At 36.9% G+C, this 22,141-nt stretch overlaps 1 protein-coding gene across 2 annotated transcripts; it reads right to left on the bottom strand.

Moving 5' to 3' along the window:
- Nucleotides 1-1,627: 1,627 nt before the first annotated feature.
- TSPAN8 (tetraspanin 8) lies at nucleotides 1,628-20,205 on the bottom strand. Of its 2 annotated transcripts, XM_014057597.2 has the most exons (9): nucleotides 20,168-20,205; nucleotides 19,450-19,582; nucleotides 16,016-16,078; nucleotides 11,375-11,503; nucleotides 8,223-8,297; nucleotides 8,037-8,144; nucleotides 6,674-6,799; nucleotides 5,221-5,304; nucleotides 1,628-1,966 (listed from the first exon to the last, which is right to left on the bottom strand). In XM_014057597.2, the coding sequence occupies exons 2-9, from the start codon at nucleotides 19,507-19,509 to the stop codon at nucleotides 1,913-1,915; spliced, it is 699 nt and encodes a 232-aa protein (XP_013913072.2). In that variant the 5' UTR covers nucleotides 19,510-19,582; nucleotides 20,168-20,205; the 3' UTR covers nucleotides 1,628-1,912. The 2 variants fall into 2 exon arrangements, with proteins under 2 accessions (XP_013913072.2, XP_013913071.2); XM_014057596.2 differs by lacking the exon at nucleotides 20,168-20,205 and having other exon boundaries at nucleotides 19,450-19,666.
- Nucleotides 20,206-22,141: the final 1,936 nt, after the last annotated feature.

Here is a 22,141-nt window from a genome sequence, read left to right as displayed (position 1 = left end):
GGTTATCCAAATGGCTGAACAGTGGTAAACATTCTCTTTGTCTCTTAGCAAGAGATTAACAACTAGCTCAGCATAGCATAACATTTAATGGTCATTTATGTTTTTAGATAGATAGATGATAGATAGATAGATAGATAGATAGATAGATAGATAGATAGATAGATAGATAGATAGATAGATAGATAGATAGATAGATAGATAGATAGATAGATAGGCAGGCAGGCAGGCAGGCAGGCAGGCAGGCAGGCAGGCAGGCAGGCAGGCAGGCAGGCAGGCAGGCAGGCAGAGATAGATAGATAGATGATAGATAGATAGATAGATAGATAGATAGATAGATAGATAGATAGATAGATAGATGAGAGATGAGAGATAGAATAGAATAGAATAGAATAGAATAGAATAGAATAGAATAGAATAGAATAGAATAGAATAGAATAGAATAGAATAGAATAACAGAGTTGGAAGGGGACTTGGAGGTCTTCTAGTCCAATCCCTGCTTAGGCGGGAAACCCTACACCCTTTCAGACAAATGGTTATTCAATCTTTCTTAAAAAACCTCCAGTGTTGGAGCATTTACAACTTCTGGAGGCAAGTTGTTCCACTGATTAATTTTTCTGTCAGGAAATTTCTCCGTAGTTCTAAGTTGCTTCTCTCCTTGATTAGTTTCCACCCATTGATTCTTGTCCTACCCTCAGGTGCTTTGGAGAATAGTTTGACTCCCTCTTCTTTGTGGCAGATATTGGAACACTGCTATCATGTCTCCCCTCATCCTTCTTTTCATTAAAATAGACATGCCCAGTTCCTGCAACCGTTCTTCATATGTTTTAGCCTCCAGTCCCCTAATCGTCTTTGTTGCTCTTCTTTGCACTCTTTCTAGAGTCTCCACATCTTTTTTACATTGTGCTTTTCAACACTTCTTGTGATCTTGATTCTATCCCTCTGTTTATGCAGGCTAGATCTGTGTTGGATTTTTTGGCAGCTGCTACACACTGCTGGCTCATATTTAAATTGTTGTCCACTACATGGTGTACAATGATGATAGATGATGATGATGATGATAGATAGATAGATAGATAGATAGATAGATAGATAGATAGATAGATAGATAGATATAGATTGATTTTTATGATTGCAAACCATCCAGAGTTATCCTTTGGTAAGATTGGAGTGGGGGGGGAGAGACACAATAAATTTTATAAATAAATAAGTATACATAGTTCAGTAAGTTATGCTTGTTAAATGGCTACTCCTACATTATGAAATAATGCCACAAATAAAGTCTTAGTTTCTCTTCAGATAGTTAAGGCTTTAATTCTACACTTCCATTCTCCAGAAAAACTAACATTTAACTATAGAGACTATGTGGTAAGGAAAAACAACCATAAAACCCAACATTTAGAGATTACCTGCTCCAGCTTTTCAGACCTTATTGTTAAAAGTTTTGTTGTCTGTCTCAAACCACCCTGTACTCAGGTAGATGATCTAAGTCCATTGGACTGATTGGACAAGCTATTAAACCAATTTGTTCAAAGGTTTCATTTCACAGCATTTCAGCAATGTTAAGGGGAAAACATTCTATGAGTCTCTGCATGAACAGTTGGGAAGCAAGAATTTTTTGAGGGGGGTATGTTTATGTATGAATATGGGTGTGGAAATATATAAAACAAATAACTTTTAGTTGAAATTGGTTAAGTAAGCATCAACTTTAATTTAGAAAACAGATGAGTGGAAAACAATGTATTGAATATAGAGCAGTGCTTTTCTTTTTTTGGGTAGTCGAATAGATTACAAATTACCAACACCCCAAACACAAATTGCATGGTGCTTAAAAAAAAATAAAATAAAAATCCAACTACAGATCCAATTCCTCAATCTACAAAGCTTTCTGATTTGACTGATCATTTTCTTGGTCTCATTTTTTCTGGATCTGGCAGTAAAGGGCCATTGAAAACACCATGCCAACAATCTGAAAAAGAAAGAAAGATATTTAAGATGCATTATTTGGCAACTTCAGTAACACTTCAGTACACAGCAAGAACATTTTGTTTGCAAAATTCGTGGATTTTGCATGTACTAATGGAGCTGCTATGTTAAAGATAGCTTCCAACACCATTTAGAGATATGACTTTCAGATAGTGGGATTTTAATTAAACCCATGTATATCGCAGTATAGGAAACCTCAACTTATTCTGAAAGATGGATTGTTTTAACAAGTGAAGACAAGTTGTGAGATTCTTATTTGTACTTTATATTGCAACATTTGTGGGAAAGAGATCAGATTTCTTGAGAGCTGAAAAGATTTTTCATACTGCTTCCTGTCAACATTAGAATTCTTAGAAACCTTACTCATAAAGATATGAATTACTTGCATTTCTATAATAAATTACAGCAAAACAACAATCTTGCATAATTGAATAACTAATGTATTCTTGCATAAATGTTCATGGATTTATGTTCACTACTTCAAATCCAAATATTATAAAAATATTTTTTTTAAATAGTTTGTGTTGAAGGTGCTACAATATTTGTAATTTGAATTCTTGTGCAACTGTTATTATAAATGTGGGGATTTGCTGTTCTAAATAACTGGTCACTTCAATTTAACAAAATATTTATAACAAATTTAAGTAGAAATTTGAGCACATTCATATATGTGTTGCTTTAAATAAAATTGAAACTATCAAATGGAATTTTTTCACTGGAGTTTTAAAATTGACTATTTTTCTAGCTCTTCATGAATATTTGGTAGCTTTAAAATTGATTATTTTAAAGCTACCACATGTTTATGAAGAGCTAAAAAAATCAGAACTCTGACTACATTTTTGTAATCAATAATTGAAACGAACACTAAACAACAAGACTACATAAAAAGTGGCAGGTCTGCTTCACTGTTCCACAAATAAAGTTATTTGGAATTCACTCTAAAAGAACTAGTTATAGAACAGTATGGCTGGTGTACATCAGCTGTAGGAGAAGTAAATAATCTTCAGTCTTTGATGCCTTCTCTAACTGCTACACTTGAAAACAACTCTCATTTCAAGACAGAAAACATTATATCTCTATTGAATAGCAGAGATTAAAACAAAAACAAAAAACAAAGAGGAAAAGAACAAATAGCCTTTCTCAATATAAATTCTTGCCCCACCCAATGAAGACTTTACCTTTACAAAAGAACGTACTATAGTAATAAGTTGCCAAACATTTACAATGGGAAGCTCAGAGATCCAAGCAACTGTTATCTGCAAAGCTAACTATTAACTGTTAAACGAGCTGTATGTTTTACATCTCTTTCTGTAAATTAAGATATCAGAGACTAAGAATCTATCTGGAAAGGTAAATGAAGCTAAGTTTCCTTTTCCATTAAAAAAGAAATCCTTAATGCTTTCTTTGTTTGGACTTCACTCCTTGTTCTTATTGAACCCACCTCATTTTTGTAGTTCCAAGTTCAAATTCTTGTTATTGGACAAACTGGATTAACATCCAACTCCTGGACCTTATCCAAAACCCACCACAGCATTAATCAAATAATAAAAAGCAGGTTCTCATATTTGAATTAAAATATTTTCTCACAAGAATTCCATAATTACAGAGGTCACATTAAAATTTAAAGTCTTATTTTTACTGCACTTTAATTCTGTTGTTATTATCATTATTCTTTCTTGTTTTTTCGTAAAACAAGGTTTGAGTGTAGGGGTTAATCCATCAGGCTAAAAACTGTGAGACAGTGACTTTTGTTCCCACCTTAGTCAATCACTTTCTCTTTGAGTCTACAAAGGAAATAATGGCAAATCACTTTTGAAATATTACCAGGAAACTTTAGGGATTTTTCCAGGCGATCTCCAGAATGCACGATTAACTCAATTGCCCCATCCCGCCCCTCCCCCCCAAACCCTGACCAACTAATTAAGTTTCTTTAAAAAAAAACCTCTTAATTTGGATAGAAAAATTAAGAACTGATTTAAAATTTTATGTGTATTAATCTGAGACAAAGATTCAGTACAGAAACAATAATCCAGTGACATGGTGGTAGTTATGGCAGTTCTATTATTAGCTCTACAAATGGCATAGTTTGATCCAGTCCAAGACAGGTTTCCTCTCAAGTCATGGATGATTGTCTGCCACCTGTTTTTAGAGGAGGCTGTTAATTTTATTATTGCCTGAATCACTGTTTTGGGGTCTGACAAAAAATATTGTATCTATTGTTATAAAAATATTAAAGAGGAATATAAACAAAGAAACAAAAACTTCCTGCGATTTTGATGCTCTCTCTCTTTTGATTCAGCCTAGGACTGCTTTAGCTTTTTTGACCGCTGCAGCAGAGTACTGATTCATACTTAAGCAGTGATCCACCAGGACACCCAGATCCCTCTCATTTACTTAATTGCTCATTGTCTACTCCTCTTGTTTTTGAATAGAGAGGAAATGTTTAGGGATATCTCCCTTTAACTCTTTGACCCTTTTAAAATTATTTTACTCACTCCACTGTTCATTCCACTATTTACCTTATATGTTATTTGCAATCTCTGTATCAGCTCTGTTTACTCAACAGGAAGTCTATCAGAATACACAGCTTCTTTTCTTGTTCCTTCTATTTATTGAACTACACAATTCAGGAATCCAGTAAGATCCCACTCATGGCCTCTACTGAGTAGGACTTTGTTCAGTTCCCAACCATTTTTCATATAATTCACAGTCAGGATTTTCCTATTTACCTGGATAAAGTAGGAATATGCAATAGAAGGGACTCCATTTATTCAGTGGGCCCAATCTTTTATGTTCTAATTTCTAATGACTCCACCCCCCCAAAAAAATTGGCGGGACTTTTGAATCCAAAACATGGAAGGTAGCAACCTAGCAGCAGCTCTTTTCTGAACATCAGAAATATTCTTCATCAAGTCACTATCGATACTGTTGAGGTATGGAGGAGGAGGAGCTAATGTCGCGATGATATGGACGTGTGGTCTCGATGCTCCGAGACCGCAGCCAATACTTTTGCCGATACACTTTCTACAGCATGTAACAACTGATACACTTTCTACAGCATGTAAAGAAGGATTGTGTTTGTTTTAAATAAAAAATAATTTAAAAAAAAAATACTGTTGAGGTATGCTTATCCTTTAACAAGACTTGATCAACCACAACCATTCAATTTGATGTACTACCAATGAAATGATAGCTTGCAATATCATGACAGATTGAAATAAGATTTTATTGCTATACCTCAATAAATGCCAGTCCAAATGCTATCCCCATAACTATAACCATATTGTTCTTCAATATTTCCATAATTACAGTCGCACAAGTCTGAAAGAAAGGAAAAGACAAAAATGGTATAAATCCTGCATGCATCAGCTATTTTAACCAAATAGTCATGTTACAAATTTAAATTAATATTGCTGGTATCAAAAGGCAAAGGAGAAATGAATATCTTCATTTTTTCAAACTTCCAAGATCTACTGTGAGATTTTTATGGTTCTAATGAAAAAGTGGATAATCAATTGAATAAATAAATAAGATCTGAATTGTTTTTGATAAGTATTACAATAGCAACATTTAAGAAACAAAACAGTTTTAATAATTGGTTTCATCCAGGTTTAGAAAGTCAATCAGACAAAATAACTCTTTAAAAAACCAAGCACTAAAACTACTGAATGCCTAAGCCACTTGGGGATTTTCTATGAATTCCATATTTTATGTGGAAGAAATGTGAAAAATACATAAAAACAAGTTGGCCTATAGAATTTGATGGGAGCTCCCAGTTGTGATAACCATTAAGTCATATGAATATTAGTCTAACTTGTCTCTCAATTATTTTTCAATGGGATTATTTTCATCACGTCATCAATCCATCATGCATTGTTTTAGAAGCTTTTTCAATACATTGTTAGATAGGAGATTATGCATCATTATATAAAGGAAGACTTTGGTGTATTTGTACTTATTCTGGAATATAAAAGAGCAACCTGCATGTTCAAAAATTTGAGAGAAATGTTTTGGGTATTACACAGGAGAGAACACAATTTCTCTCTATTAGTTCAAAAATAGTTCAACTTTCAGAATGTTTTGTGTAAACCTGAAGAAAAGACATGTCAGTATTAAAGAATCAACTTACTAAAGTATTCATTCATGTGTTTATTTATATGATTGCTTATTAATCAACTGACTCTGATATCATATTAGAAACATGTTAGATCCTAAAAAATAAATATTTACTCATTTTGGCATAATACAGCACTTAAATAGTGCTGAGTTAGAAACCAGGACATTGTGAGTTCTAGTTCTGCCTTAGGAATAAAAACATTAGGTCAATTACTTTCTCTCAGCCCAAGGAAGGAAGCAATAGCAAAACACTTCTGAAATCTTGCCAAGAGAATTCCATTGACCTGTCCAGGTAGTTGATAAAAATTAATGCTGACTTGAAGACATCAGAAAACAAACAAACATAGTAGTGACAGAAATGCAAATTATAATAATTATGGTTTTCATTAGCTTTCCCCTAACCCGGGTGTTTCCTAGATGAAGACTAGGAAAGAAGTATAAACATCCAATCAATGCCTGAAAATCATCCTGCATTACTGTTCCCTATAATGATTCCATGATATATGAATCTGGAGACTACAAATGGCCACTAAACCTAATAGTCATTGATGTATTCATGCTATTTTTTTCTTACCTTTGCATAGTGTTGTTTATCACAATAAATTGTACCTATGTCTGTCTGATTACATTCACATCCATGGTAAGGACGAAAGTTTTGTCCCCAATCTTCTTTTCCTTTAAGCATGCCACAACATTTGTTCTACAAGAAAAACAATAATGAAGAGTTTAGTTTGATAAACTAATTCTTCTGATGCATAAGCAGCAAAGCTTATACTGCAATCTTTTCAGTTTTCCATTAACTTTGCTGAATATTCTTCCCATATAAAGGCCATATAAGAGGTATATACCATTCACTGACACAAAGAAGGGAAATTTGATGAATTTATAGCCACTTTTGCAGAAAACTGAGATTGGTTGTTTAAAATACAGTGTTAGACAGACAGACATTTTACATTATATTTTACATCCTGTAAAATTAGAAAAATCACCATGAAAATATGCGGGCAATATTTTTTTGGTCAGAAGACTAGAAAAGAGATGAAATATAAAAGCCTAACTCTATAGGATTGTTGGCATCCCTCCGCATCTACTAATTACATTTACACACTATAGTCATGATTTAAACCTAGTTCTTCTGTTCATGCATCCCAATGTAAGATGCTAGCAGTGAATTTGTGATGTGATATTATGATGCATGCATTTTCACTTGCCTGTCTTCCCACATCCCTATGTCAATGCCACAATCAAACCAAATTAAAATGGTTATTCTTTTTCTTGATAATTAAAAACAAAAATTAACAGTCAGAAGTGTTCTATAATATGTAGATACTGTATGTATTGCTGCCTGTTAATATCTAAACTTCAAGTAAAAATCTACAGAAGTGTTTCTCAGCCTTGACAACTTTAAGACATGTGGACTTCAACTCCCAGAATTCTGGAAGTTGCCAATGTTGAGAAACGCTGATCTATGGCTTGGAAACAGAATTCTTGAGAAGTCAGCAGTGTCATAAACAGGCTCTAGTAGATTATAGTTATCTAACATTGCCTGGAATACCAAATACGGACATCATTTTCTCAGCTCATTAATATTTCCAGGAGTCAGTCATTTTGGTGCAGATTATTGGTATCAGAGGTGGGCTACTGCTGCCGGTTTGGCCCAGAGCAGGAAAACCAATAGTAGCGGCATCTGGAAGCTCCGCCCACCCACCCGGATGTATGCAGGAGCATGCTGTGCATGCAGGAGCGCGTCCGAACCGGTAGTAAAAAAATTGGCAACCCACCACTGATTTGTATTCAATAAAGCTTGGTCTGTATTTGCTATTGTGAAATTAGGGAATTGGAGATGACAATGGTTTTCAAACATATAGTAGTTTGATTTTAAGATGTTAGAAAAAGTAGAGTAAAAATAGTAGTAAATATTAATGAACTTAATTTGCCTCCATCTCAAAGTTGTGGAACTTGTTCAGAGCATCCTTATTATTAGTTGAAGCAAGTTTTAATACATCCATTTCTTTCTCGAGAGTCTGGTTTACGAGGCCTTCAATCTGCAAATGAACAGATGATACAATCAGCCTATGTAATTTATTTACTACATAACTTAATAAGATTGAAGAATAAAATACCTGAGATTTATATACTGCTCCCAAAATGCCTGCTACAATTTGAAGAAGCAGAATCAACAGTAGTCCAATGAAAAACTGGTGGGAAGAAAAAAAAATCTCAGCTCCAGGAAGGTGTATTTACAAAGTGCTTCATTTTGTAAATGTTCTGGAATGGTTTACAATATTCTAATATATTTATAAAGTGAAACAAAATCCCTTGAAAAGGCACTTGTTAGGAAATACAGATTTTTGAAATCAGAATGTGAGTATAGGCAATGTTCAAAAGTTGTACATAAGAGATATTTTAAGAAAATACAATTTTTATGTATTTAAGAAAACTGAAATCAACGGAATTATATAATTCAGTATGTACTATAATTGTACATAATTCTGAAACAAAGCTGCATTTTCTCTAGACAATATTTTTTAGAAGGCATGGCTCATGAGATGTCATATTGTTTTCCATCCATTAGAATAATGACTTGCTTCCTTTCAATGATATGTGCTTGCTTGTATGGTATAATTGCATTTTTGAATAATTAGTCAAAGTAGACCATGTATTTTTTAATACATGTTAAAACACTTAATGATTAACCTTACAGTTTGTCATACTTGGGTTAAAACCTAAGCGTCGCTTAAGTAAGTTCCAAAAAAATGCCATTCATAATTCTGATTAGGCATAAATAATTATAGAGAGATCACTATTTAACAAGAATGAGGAACAATGTTGGATTAAAATAATGGAGGCTCACAAAAGTCAAACTTGTTTTTTACAAGATAGTATGAAAATGATTCATTAAAACCAATGTTGAAGTACAAAGGAATATCAGGAGAGGGGAAGAAAGGATTTTATTTTATAGCTGACAAAGCTACTTAAAACTTCTTAAAGAGTTTTGTGAACTTCTTTTCTTTGGTATCTACAAACTTGCCTTTATCATAACACACCAAAATAAATACATCCATTGAGACTGAACTTGCTTTTTAGTACTGATTAGATCTGTCCAGGTGATGAAATGTATGGAATTGTGGAGGCAAGGCAAGCTTCTGTCTGGTACAAGGGTACAGCATCTGATTAACCCCTAAGATTGTCTACAAACTGCGCTGTTACTGCAGAAGCTGCCTACCATAACTAAGTCTGACTGGTTTTTGGGAAGAAGCCTCTTCTGTGGCTCCCAGATTATGGGATGTTTTTCCACTAAGGTGGAATTATTTAGGAAAATGGTAAAGGCATATATTTTTTTTGCCAGACTTCTACTTATCAAATATTTCAATTACTGCATTCAATTTGTTTAAAACTTTCTATTACTGTTATAATCACTTGGAATGTTGGGATAAACACAAAGATGGCATATACATTTTATAATGAACAGCATTAAATGAATAAATATATGGTAAAGGATACAATCAGTAGCTCTGATCCTAATTACTGTGCATGCAAAAGTCCCACATTAGCAGATTACATAGATGGCGTATGTTGTACGCTTATTTTAGATATTTGAAAGTTAAGTGACTGCAGTTAAAACAGAATTACCCTTATAGATCACATGCAAATGTAGCTCTGTCTCAGTTGTCCTATATGCTTTCTGAAGAATTGGGAAAACTGAGATCACTAATGCCAGCCTGTAAATATTCCAGGTTGCAAGCCCATGTCTTTCAGTTTCCCCACTTTCCTCAAGTGAGAAAAACACTGAGTGCCAAGATTGCCACAGTTCAACTCAAAAGCAACTTAAGGAGAACCAGGGAAACAATCTGGCACCCTACACAGGTCCTTTACGCTACCTCTGAGGAATATGCCCAGTTCAAATAATTTAGCAATCGGTCCTCTACCCTAATGACCAGCTGGGTAGGCAGGGCTCAGTGGTCATGTGACTGGGTGGGCATGGACAACTTAATGTCACTCACGTTGATGGCCGCTTCACCTTAGCTGTTACAATGTAATAAGGGTTAACTGGAGAGGTAATTTATGTAAGCAGGGCAATAAAGATTAGGCTAGAAACAACACCAGGTTTCCTTCCTGTCTTCCTTACAGGATTAGCCCTGTAAAGTGGAAAAAAACAAAAGGAGATTTCTTCCAACAACTGATTCTCCAAACTGTTTAAAAAGTTAACAACCAATTCTCCCAAATAGGTGCGAACTGGCTGAATCCCACCACTGAACATGCCATTTTTGAGGAATTACTGAAATAGTATTATGATGTAGCAGAATCCACATTCTGAAACCTACAAAGAAACCAGCACCTTTTTTTTTGGTGAACATCCTTATATAAATACTGAATTGAATTAAGAATCAGAATATCCCAAAAGTGACTGCATTGGAGAAAAGCAGTTATGACAGACATTCAGATAGCAGCAGGCTTTTATTTTCATTCTGAAATCTATTTGGTTCAGGTTCTTTTCTAGTCTTCTTCAAAATAGGGGTTCATAATGTATGTAGTCTATGTAATCTGTAATCAAAGTTCACATTAGCCAGTATTAGAATTCCTACCTAGTGTGCAGATACGTAATAATACAGATAGTCCTCAACTTATGACCACAATCGAGCCCAAAGTTTATGTTGTTCAGTGAATTTTGCCCCATTTTACAACCTTTTTAGCCAGTTATTAAGTGAATCACTGCAGTTTGTTAAGTTAGTAACATGGTTGTTAAGTGAATCTGGCTTCCCCATTGACTTTGCTTGTCAAAAGGTCGTAAAAGCTGTTCACATGACCTCAGGATACTGCAACCATCATAAATAGGAATCAGTTGTCAAGTATTCAAATTTTGATAACATGATCCGAGGATGCTGCGAAGGCCGTAGTGTGAAAAATGATCATGTCATTTTTCCAGTGCTATTATAACTTTGAATGGTCACTGAACGGACTGTTATAAATTGAGGGCTACCTGTATTTATGGACTTTGGCTTAAAAAGGCATCATTTCTACCTTTAATTTGTAATTCACGTTTTCCCCAAAACTCCTTAAATTCATATCTTTCCACACAGAAAATGGTAAGGAGTACACCACAGTGTAGTTACACTTCTCATTGGCAGTAGAAGGCACATTCTCCTTATGCCTGCTTGAGGAAAAAAATCCTAACTAAAACTAAAGATCATTTATTGTCCAACAAGATAAATACATGCAGGGAATTGCTTTGAAAATATTGGCAAAGAAAATGTTATAGAAATTGAAACTCTACCAGGAGGAGCATGCACTGGCTCTCTTTCATGGCACCACAGCAACCTAGAAACCCAAGCACCATAATGACAGAGCCCACAGCAATGAGGAGATCAACAGCAGGAAGCAAGCTTGAGTCTGTTTTGAAGTCCTGTAAAAAGAGAAATACAAGGTTTCAGATACAATCAGTGAAATAGTTAAGGAAGCTAAAGATAATCTAAAAAGGAAGCTAGGAGCAAATGAACAGCTCTCTATTATTCATAGACATAAGTCATATTATCAGCAAACTACTTTGCCCTAAGGCAATACCCTCAGTCATGGCATTTCATTCTGATTGTTCAGCACTCAAGGACATTGCTCTAGTGCTGGAACTCCAGAGAACGCAGTGGATTGCTTTGGTACAGGTGAGATGTACTGAAATGGGCTATGCAGAAGTGGAATTGCCTGGTTTTTAGCCAATACAGCAGATTATAAATTCCCAGATTAGAACAGAATGATGAATATTTGTGTTACTCATATCCTGCATTTTCAATGTCAGTTTGTTTCCTGGATGGCAAACAAAGTCGTATTATAATGGAAAGCTAATAAAAAATAAATTTATATATTCTGTACAAATAATTAAGGAAAACAAAATCAAATCAAATGAATAGTACGAGTGTCAGCATTCCAAATATCATGCAGAATTAAATCAGAGTCCAAGAGCTATCCTTAAGGTTCCAATTTAATAAGACAGGCATGTTGGCATTATACTATGGATCCCAATACTGAAAATGACATCAGAATTCCACCCAGTTAAAAGTTCATGATCTTGTCCCCACACCCACAATCCATCACATGGTCCAATCTTCTTCTTCCATGCTGGCATCCACACCCAGCTGCTTCCTGTCAGGTGTACTGGTGCGGAGACAAAGTATGACCTTGGCTTCTAGTAAAGAATGAAAACAATACATTCCACAATCTCACTCCTGTCTATTCCCCCTCCCATCAACTATACTAATGAAACAGCATAATGAAATAAGAGAAAGTGTGGCAGGCCAAAATTCTAAAAGGAATATAATTGCAGGCCTGACAAAGAGTAAAATAACACACTCTCTCAAACCAGCTTGAATGAACCATAACACCTTTTGCCTGAACAGATTAAAGGTGTACACAAGTATTCTTAGGATTGATTATGTGTCATTATGTATTAGGAGTTTTTAACTCCTAATCACCTGAAAGAACATTAGAAATACATCATGATGAAGAAAATCAATCAGCATGGTCATTAGATGAAAATTCCCGGAAAGGGCATTTCAGTATGAGGAACTCAAATAAATTTCCAGTTATTTCCAGGGGATGTCATTTGTTGGTCTAGCACAGTCTCCTGGTTGCTATTGAATCATGTTACATGGCAAACATATAAACTCACCATAATAAGGGCAGCAATCTAACAGGCATTTGCTAATTAATGCCCTTATGCCACAGGGCAAAAATAGGTGACAGATTATTATTTGATCTGATTATTTGATATGATTTATTTGATCCTGAAAAACTGAAAACAGGATCAGGCATACCCTGGCTGGTAAAACAAACCAGGAAATTTTAGGACTGTAGAGTAGATTAATAAATTGAGAAAACCCACAGAAATTTCTTTTATAAACCACATGGATATGTCCATGAAGGCACAGAAGTCAAGCTGGACTAGAAGAGGATGATGTTTTTAATATTAAAAAAAACTAATGCAGGAGAAGAATGTGATATTAGTACATTGCTGGTATAGAGTTGCAACAGTTGCTCATACCTTCATTGAATTTGCATTTAAATCAATTTGTATAGCTGACACCAATATTGTAAACTGTTTTCCAAAAAGATTTTAAGAGATAATTATTTGTATCTTATTCCTGATCACATGAATAAAATGTTTCAAGAACACTTTTCATGCTTCATTCAATACAATGTTAAGTTTCTATTTTTACATTTAAAAGCTTAAATTAAACTGGTAAGATATACTTTCTTAACTGGAAAATCTAAGAGTAAATTGGGGGCGGGGGAGATAAGGCTCACACCATAAATTCTAGGAGAATTCATCACCGCTTGGGATTGCTCAAATTTTGCTAATTCTCAGATTCTTTATTCCAAATGTTTAAAAAAAAGTTTTACATTTTGAAAATTAAAACAAGTTAATGTCTTTCATTTCTCAGCAAAGTTATTATGAGGCCAAACTATTTTTACAGAATAACTACAAGCAAAGGTATAAGGTCTATCTAAGTTTCTAAGGGAAGATTCTCTTTCTAAGGGAAAATCCTTACCTAAATCTTTTTATGGAGAAAAGGAGGTAAATATTTAGCCAGGAATGAGTTCGAGTTTCAAGTTTTGAGTTTTATTTCATTTGTATGCCGCCCTTTTCCCTAAGGGGACTCAGGGCGGCTCACAACTCAAAGAAGGGAAAGGGGGATACAGACAGTTTAACAACAACACAGAACAGTACATAGTTAAAAAATGCAACAATCATACCATTCGAAAGGGGGCGACGAAGCTTTAGCCCCAGGCCTGTCGGAACAGCCAGGTTTTAAGGGCTATGCCGAAGGCTTGGAGGGTGGTGAGGGTACGAATCTCCATGGGGAGTTCGTTCCAGAGGGTCGGAGCAGCCACAGAGAAGGCTCTCCTCCGGGTAGTCGCCAGTCGACATTGACCGGCGGATGGAATTCGGAGGAGGCCTAGTCTGTGGGATCTGATTGGTCTAGTGGAGGTAATTGGCAGCAGGCGGTCTCTCAAGTACCCAGGTCCAATACAATGAAGGGCTTTATAAGTGACGACTAGCGCCTTGAAGCATATCCGGAGACCAATAGGCAGCCAGTGCAGCTCACGGAGGATAGGTGTTACGTGGGTGAACCGAGGTGCACCCACAATCGCTCGCGCGGCTGCATTCTGGACAAGCTGAAGTCGCCGAATACTCTTCAAGGGCTGCCCCATGTAGAGCACGTTGCAGTAGTCCAGTCTGGAGGTCACAAGGGCGCGAGTGACTGTTGTGAGAGCCTCCCGGTTCAGGTAGGGACGCAACTGGTGCACCAGGCGAACCTGGGCAAATGCCCCCCTGGTCACAGCTGACAAGTGGTGTTCAAAAGTCAGCTGTGGGTCCAGGAGGACTCCCAAATTGTGGACCCTGTCTGAGGGATGTACTGTTTGACCCCGCAGCCTGAGAGATGGAACACTTGGCCAATTAGTAGGAGGGAAGCACAGCAGCCACTCGGTCTTATCTGGGTTGAGTACAAGCTTGTTAACCCCCATCCAGTCCCTAACAGCCTCGAGGCCCTGGCACATCACGTCAATCGCTTCATTGAGTTGGCACGGGGCGGACAGATACAACTGAGTATCGTCCGCATACTGGTGGTATTTTATCCCGTGCCGTCGAATGATCTCACCCAGCGGTTTCATGTAGATATTAAATAGGAGGGGGGACAGGACCGAACCCTGTGGCACCCCGCACGTCAGGGGCCTAGGGGTCGATCTCTGCCCTCCGACCAACACCGACTGCGACCTGTCCGAGAGGTAAGAGGAGAACCACCTTAGAACAGTGCCTCCCACCCCCACCTCCCGCAGTCGTCGCAGAAGGATACCATGGTCGATGGTATCAAAAGCCGCAGAGAGGTCAAGGAGCACTAGGACGGAGGCATGACCTCCATCCCTGGCTCTCCAGAGATCATCGATCAATGTGACCAAAGCAGTTTCCGTGCTGTAGCCAGGCCTAAATCCCGACTGGAAGGGATCTAGATAATTGGTTTCCTCCAAGGACCGCTGGAGCTGAAAGGCTACCACCTTCTCAACAACCTTCCCCACAAAGGGGAGGTTGGAGACTGGACGATAGTTGTTTAGAATGGCTGGATCCAAAGATGGCTTCTTCAGCAGGGGTCTCACCACTGCCGACTTTAGTGGGGGGGAAAGATCCCCTCCCGAAGGGAGGCGGCAACGACCGCCTGGATCCAGCCCCGTGTCACCTCCCTGCTGTTAGCAACCAGCCAGGAGGGGCACGGGTCCAGTACACATGTGGAGGCACTTACAGCTCCCATGGCCTTGTCCACGTCCTCAGAGGTAACAGCTTGAAAATCAATCCAGAGATGTCCTACCAGATTATCCCCTGGTGCCTCAGCTGGTTCTGCAGAATTGGAGTCCAGGTCCACCCGAAGCCGAGCAACTTTATCTGCGAGGAATTGGACGTAGTCCTCAGCTCTGCCTTGCAAAGGATCGCTCGTATCCCTCCTATTTAGGAGGGAACGGGTTATCCTGAACAAGGCGGCTGGGCGCGACTCAGCGGAAGCAATCAGAGAGGCAATGTATGTTCTTTTTGTCATCCTAATTGCCCGGATGTAAGCTCTGATGCTGGATGTTAGAAGTGCTCGGTCTGACTCGGACTTACTGGATCTCCATCGCTTTCTCCTCACCATTTTAAGTACGGCTACTTAAAATAGGAAAAATATATTTACATTAAAGTTTCTTTTATTAAATAAAGTAATTCTTTATTTATACCTTGAAATTGATCTCAACTTCCAAAGAGGAGTAGAGGGTGACAGCTATAGAATTAATTTCATTTTTATCCATTTTATTTTTCTGTGGCTTGCCAGGAAGATGCAACTGTAGTATGTGTTGACACCTCTAATTATTAGTGATAAAAGAAAAGCATATTTACCTCTTGGGTATCTTTGCTGACACGTATCCATATAGAGACTCCCAGAATAATACATCCAATTATCTAGTTAAAGAGAGAAAAAACCCGATATCCTGAAAATAATGAAGCCACTATTTAATGCAGATGCCTGGAACATTTTTTCTATTATTTAATTATTTAACCCAGAGGTGGTATTCAGCTGGTTCTCTCTGGTTCGGGTGAACCAGTATCAGCGGCTGTGGTAGGCTCCGCCCACTTATCTCATCGTAATGCGTGAACAGAAGTCGATGCACATGTGCAGAAGGTGGCACGTGCGCTTTCATTTGCGAACCGGTAGGGAAGGGAAGTGAATTCCACCACTGATTTAACCCCATCTTAATATGCATTAACAATCCAAAACACCATATACAAATTTATTCCATTAATAAAAGAAATCTAATTTCTCAAGTACTGCCTTAATCAAAATATCAATTTCTCACTTAAAATATAATTTTGTTTTCGGGAAAAATTGCTATGACATGCAACACACATAAAAAGATCATGTTGCCATCTTGACTTCTGTATAACACACCCTGTGAATTCTTTTGCTTGCTTTTTTATCTCAATATTATGTTTAATTTTTTTTAAGTACATTTTTAAATACCGGAGAAAGGGCCACACTTTTCCCGTTTTCCCTTTGAATGTCAAAAGACATTACAGGTAGTCCTCGACTTACAATATTTCACTTAGTGACTGTTTGAAGTTACAGCAGCGTTAAAAAAGTGACATGACCATTTTTCACGCTTACAACCTTTTGTAGCATCACCATGATCACATGATCAAAATTCAGATGCTTCGGAACTGACTCACATTTAAGGGTCATGTGATCACTTTTTGCAACCTTCTGATAAACAAAGTCAATGGGAAAAGCAGATTCACTTAACAACCATGTTACTAGTTTAACAACTGCAGTGATTCACTTAACAACTGTGGCAAGGTTGTAAAATGGGGCAAAATTCACTTAACAAATGTTTCACTTAGCAACAAAAATTTGGAGTTCAATTATGGTAATAAGTTGAGGACCACCTGTATTTTTTTCATAGCACAATGCACAAGTAGCTTAAGGATAAATTTCTGAATTGGTTAAATTACTCAACATTCAGGTCAAACAGAAATCTTCATCAGTGTGAGTAGTATTACTTTACTAATAAATTGATACTATCTATCATATTCCACTATAATTAAGTACATTAGGACTGGGGTGGCGGAGGGAATTGTTTCCATGGAAGGAAAGCAAGGTCTGTCTTTATTTGAAATTCTGGGAACCTGTCCAGCAACTGTACAGAAGGGTGGTGTTTCTTTTTGTATGCAAGATGTCACAAGAGATTAGGAGGGGAAGCTAAGGACTAATTTCTCTCATAATTAATGCTTCTGAATACATCACAATGGACTCCAGGTTTTCTTGGAACCCCATCAAGTAAATTTGGACAGATGACAATAATATTTTCCACCCTCCCAAAGATGAATAGACAGACATAAGCTTATGCATACCTGTACACATAATTTTACTAATAATCTAAGAATGGAATATGATCCCTGAGTATCAGTGGGATATTCCAGATTTTGAGGAAGTGACATCGCTGCCATACAGAGATGGCTAAGCACAAAATGTTTGTTACAGTGCAAGTGAACAATGCTAAAACATCAGTTTATCAAACCAACAATATATCCAAGAAATTGAATGCAAGGTAAATATGAGACCTCAACTCTAAAAAAAGAAATCATTCCTTTAAAATTATATTTTTTTCAAACTCACATCTCAAGGTCTCACCTTTTCTCCCTATATATAACCGCATTGATAAAATATTCAAAATCTGCTAACCATCATCTCTCATCCTTCCGTCAAGTTACCAACAATTTTTTTCCAATTTGGAACTGCGGTATGATATACGATGGAACTTGTTGTTCCTATGTTGTTTTTAAGTTATGTGTTTGTTTCTGTTGATGTGCTTTTGTGTATAAAATAAAAATATATTTTTTAAAAAACATTTTTTTTCATCAATTCTTTCTTTTACCTCATCTCACATCCTCAAATTGTCTTACAGCATGGGAGGCAGGCCATAACCACAAGCCATTTCCTAGCATTAAACTTTCCTTAGGACTCTCAAAGTATTCCCAGACTTGATAGGGCTAACTGTGTGTTTGTGTATGAAGGAGACGAAATAAGAGAGATAAAGAGAGAGAATTATGGAATGCTAGGCAATGACATGTTTTCAGCCAAGGCTGAACATAGTCATTTCACCATCTACTCCTCCACCCAATCCCAGACATGTTATTTGATTTTGTCCCTTTAAGAGACAGCATGATATCACTTGGCATGGTATTGGCTATTAAAACAATGGTTGACTCAAAAATCAAGTCGTGACAGTAAGGGTTACTGAACGCCACACAGATTTATCTGGAAATACATGATTAAAATGTATTTTAATGTAGGAATAAAATGTAGGAATAAAACCAAAATATATTTGGAAAGTGATAAATCATGGAAGTATATTGCCGAACCAGACTGGACAGAGAACAGTGGTCAATTTATTCTTACTGGCAAAGTTGAATTAGCTACTACTTAAGAACTTAGCTAAAAATATTCAGATTGGTCTAGATTTATAGCAAACACACATTTTGGCATTTCAAATTCTTTCCTTTCAAATTCATTTTGCAGGACAACCTGAGAAATTAGAAAAAATTATTCTTACAAACTATAAAAACAACAAACAAACAAACCTACATATGTTTAAATTGGAAAAGGTTAGTGCAGATAGGGGTTCCACAACAGTATCTATCTTAAACACAAATTCTCTGCCAAGTATTGAACAGTTTTAATTATTCATACCCCCCAAAAAATTATGAGAAAATCTCCACTTTTTCTGACCTTGTAATTCATCATTTAAGGGCTACAAGGTGGGTTGTCAGGCTGTTTTTGGAGTGGACACTGAGTAATATTTGAAAGAAAGAGGAATGTTTCAGGAATAGTAGGAAAGTAAGCAATGTGCAACTATCCCAGTAATCTCTTGAAATTCAGTATATGATCATACACCCAATTTGAAAACAATCGTGACTACACTAGGAAATAAAGCTTTAAAATTTGATAAACATGTTGGCAGATAATCTATATTTATTTTGCTACAGAAGTTATTTCAAAAAGCAGTCAATTTCCAACATTTACACACTTGTACAGAAAAGTATTTATATTTAATGCTTTTCTCCATATATCCCACACAAGTCTCCGTTTTTAAACTTAAGTCTTGCCACGTTTTGTCCAGTCCGCAAAATAATTCAGTATTTATCTTCATTCTTATCAAGTACTGCTATTGGAACAGGTGGCTCCAACTACTCACACAATATCACATTTTAAGGCAACCAATATTTCACTGTTCTTTCTGATTTATATATTTTTCATTTCAAAAAGTTAGACTTACCCAAAATAAAAAGTTGAAGACAAACATGGAGTATTTCATACATGAGCTTACACCTGCCATCTTTTCTTACTCCAGAAAGAAATATTCTCAAATGGAAGGAAAATCTCTCAGAAGGGATCTTCTTTAAATTGTTCTATGGCAGAATTGGAAAGAAGTTCTTAGCTGCTTTCTTTGAGCTGACAATAAAAAGGGAACTTATGAAGGGAAAATATGTTCATTATTCATATCTGGTAGGTAAATATTAACCAGGGCACTGAACAAAAGTCAACTTTAGTATTTCCTTGTACACACCTGCAAAGTTCGTAAATATGAGCATTGGCCATACAATTACTTTTTCATCACTGTTGTAACTGTGAATGGCCACTAAATAAGTAGTCATTGTACAAGGACTACCTGTGCAGAGATTTAAATTCAGATATAGAAACTGTAGTAGGAATTATTCATTCTGGTGGGTACATGAAACAAAAAAAGTAAAAAAAAATTGAATAAAATTAATTAGGATTGTGGGATATGGTGGCACATTGGCAATCTTCCAGATTCTTGAGGGTTGGTCTTAGAGCTTTAATAGACATTCTATACAAATTATACTGTAGCCAATTAGCACAATATGAAACACAACTCATACATTCCTCAATAGAAACACTTTTTAACAATAATATGCTTGTTGGCGACAGCTATACAAACATAAAATGGATATAACGGTTATAGACTTCCTTACCTGTAACAGCTTTCCACATCTATTTCTTGAATGAGAAGCAAACCATTTTCAAAGAGAAAAACCAAGAAAATTCAGTACGCTTTTGAAAAGCACCTTTGTGCAAAAGTCTTACTGTTCAGCATCAGAAAGATGAACATATGGCTCCAAGTATTCAGTAGTTTGCATTGAATGTACGGTAGTAATGTAGCTCACAGGGATGACTGCAATAAATCATGATAGGAATGTATTGATAAATTTCTTTTTAAAATCTTTTATATTCTTTTATATTCTTTTCCTGTCTTCAATTTTTGTATCAGTTAATTTTTTTTAATGTAAAAAAAATGGTGGAACTGTGCAAAAATCTTGGTGACAGCTGCCTGTTGCTTCTAAACCAGGAGCTGTGAGGCTCAGAGAGTCCATATTGCAAACCAATTGCATATTGGGTAGTGCTAGCCCATTCTGAATAAACAATGAAGCCTCTTTGGAATACAGTCTTTGATCCCCAAATCACTCCATCTTGCTGGGATTAAGTCTCAACCTGTTCCTCCCATTCCAGAACCTGGCAGCCATCGGTTACCTGGCAGCACTAGACACCATCATGTATTTGGCCATGTGTCAAGATGTATAGTTATAAAAACCTAACCCCACATTGACAGATTATCCCACCCAGAGATTTCATGTGCACTATGAATAGGAGTGGGGAGAGTATCGAGTCTTGTGGCTTGGAGCTCAATCTCTATTATAGAATCCCTTAAATAATCCTTCTGCTCATCACTCTCCCTGAGTGTGTAGAGCCAGAGAATGGCAGTCTGTGGACCCAATAAGAACTGAGATATGAAGTCCATTCTCTACTTAAGAAACCCTTTAAGCATCTTCTGGGAGCCATGAAGTTCCTTAGATGTCAGGGTTTGGATATTTGAAAAGCTCTTCCCATGGAGGTGTGTGACACTAGAGTGCTTTGCAGCAATCAGGGACTGATCCAGCAAAGATAAAGGGTAGATATTAATTCCCCAAGTATTATATCACATTGCAACTGCTCCAAGACAAATAATAGATCTAGTGCAGGGGTGTCAAACTGGTGTAGTCACGGTGGCATCATGTGACATATTGAGACTTTATTTCCTGTTTGCTAAACTGGGCATGGGTGTAGCCAGTGTGTGATGCATCCGGCCCACGGACTGCGAGTTTGACAGCCCTGATCTCATGCATAGCCTCTGGAATGTGTCTCCCAAAGAACTCCTCAGATGTTGAAGTCCTCAAAGACAAGTAGCTTCAGTAATTGTATCACCAACCTCCCAATGAGACTCCGCAGCACAAGGAAGCTGCTCTGCTCCTAAAAGACAATACAAATAGCGGCATTCTCACCTGAAAGAGCAGCTTTACTAGTAAGGCCTTACATTGTTTGTGGGACAGTGAACTTTAATCTCCCAAATGACAATGCCACTCCACTTTCCTTCCCCTTAGTTTGTGGCTATGAAAGACTTAATTGAGCACATCCCAAGAGGGGAAATGCCCCCATCTCCAACCACATTTTGATAGTGTAAGATGAGGCAACCTTTACTTTAGGCAGACTTGGCATTCAACAACAACAGCTGGATACCAGCAGTTTCAAATTTCTTGTAAATTAGTCTTTCAGTAACCCATCCTTTCTCCATCAATCTCCACACAACTTCAATCACCTCCTATAATGGAATGCGTGTGTGACCTTGGGGAAAGAGGAGATGAAATACTGCCTAGAAAACAAGCAAAGAAGAGGGGCAGGAGCTTGCAGTTTCTTAATGGGAAGATAAAGAAACTAAAGAAGGACCCACCCTAATGGAGCTAGCAGTTAAAAGTGGAATCCCTATTGCAGGATTCATGCCATTCTCCCTGGGTAAAACACACAGGAAACACAACTAGATGAGCTAAACCTACTTTTTTTGTACTTTTCTTGCATTAACTTGCAAGTTTGAAAGTACTACATTGTAACTACATATACTGCATCAGTGGTGGGTT

Source organism: Thamnophis sirtalis, unplaced genomic scaffold, assembly GCF_051295495.1.
Source record: "Thamnophis sirtalis isolate CommonGarterSnake01/CBP01778 unplaced genomic scaffold, rThaSir2_p1.2 scaffold_9, whole genome shotgun sequence".
In the NCBI taxonomy this organism is placed as follows: domain Eukaryota; kingdom Metazoa; phylum Chordata; class Lepidosauria; order Squamata; family Natricidae; genus Thamnophis; species Thamnophis sirtalis.
This window is presented reverse-complemented; position numbering and strand designations above follow the sequence as displayed.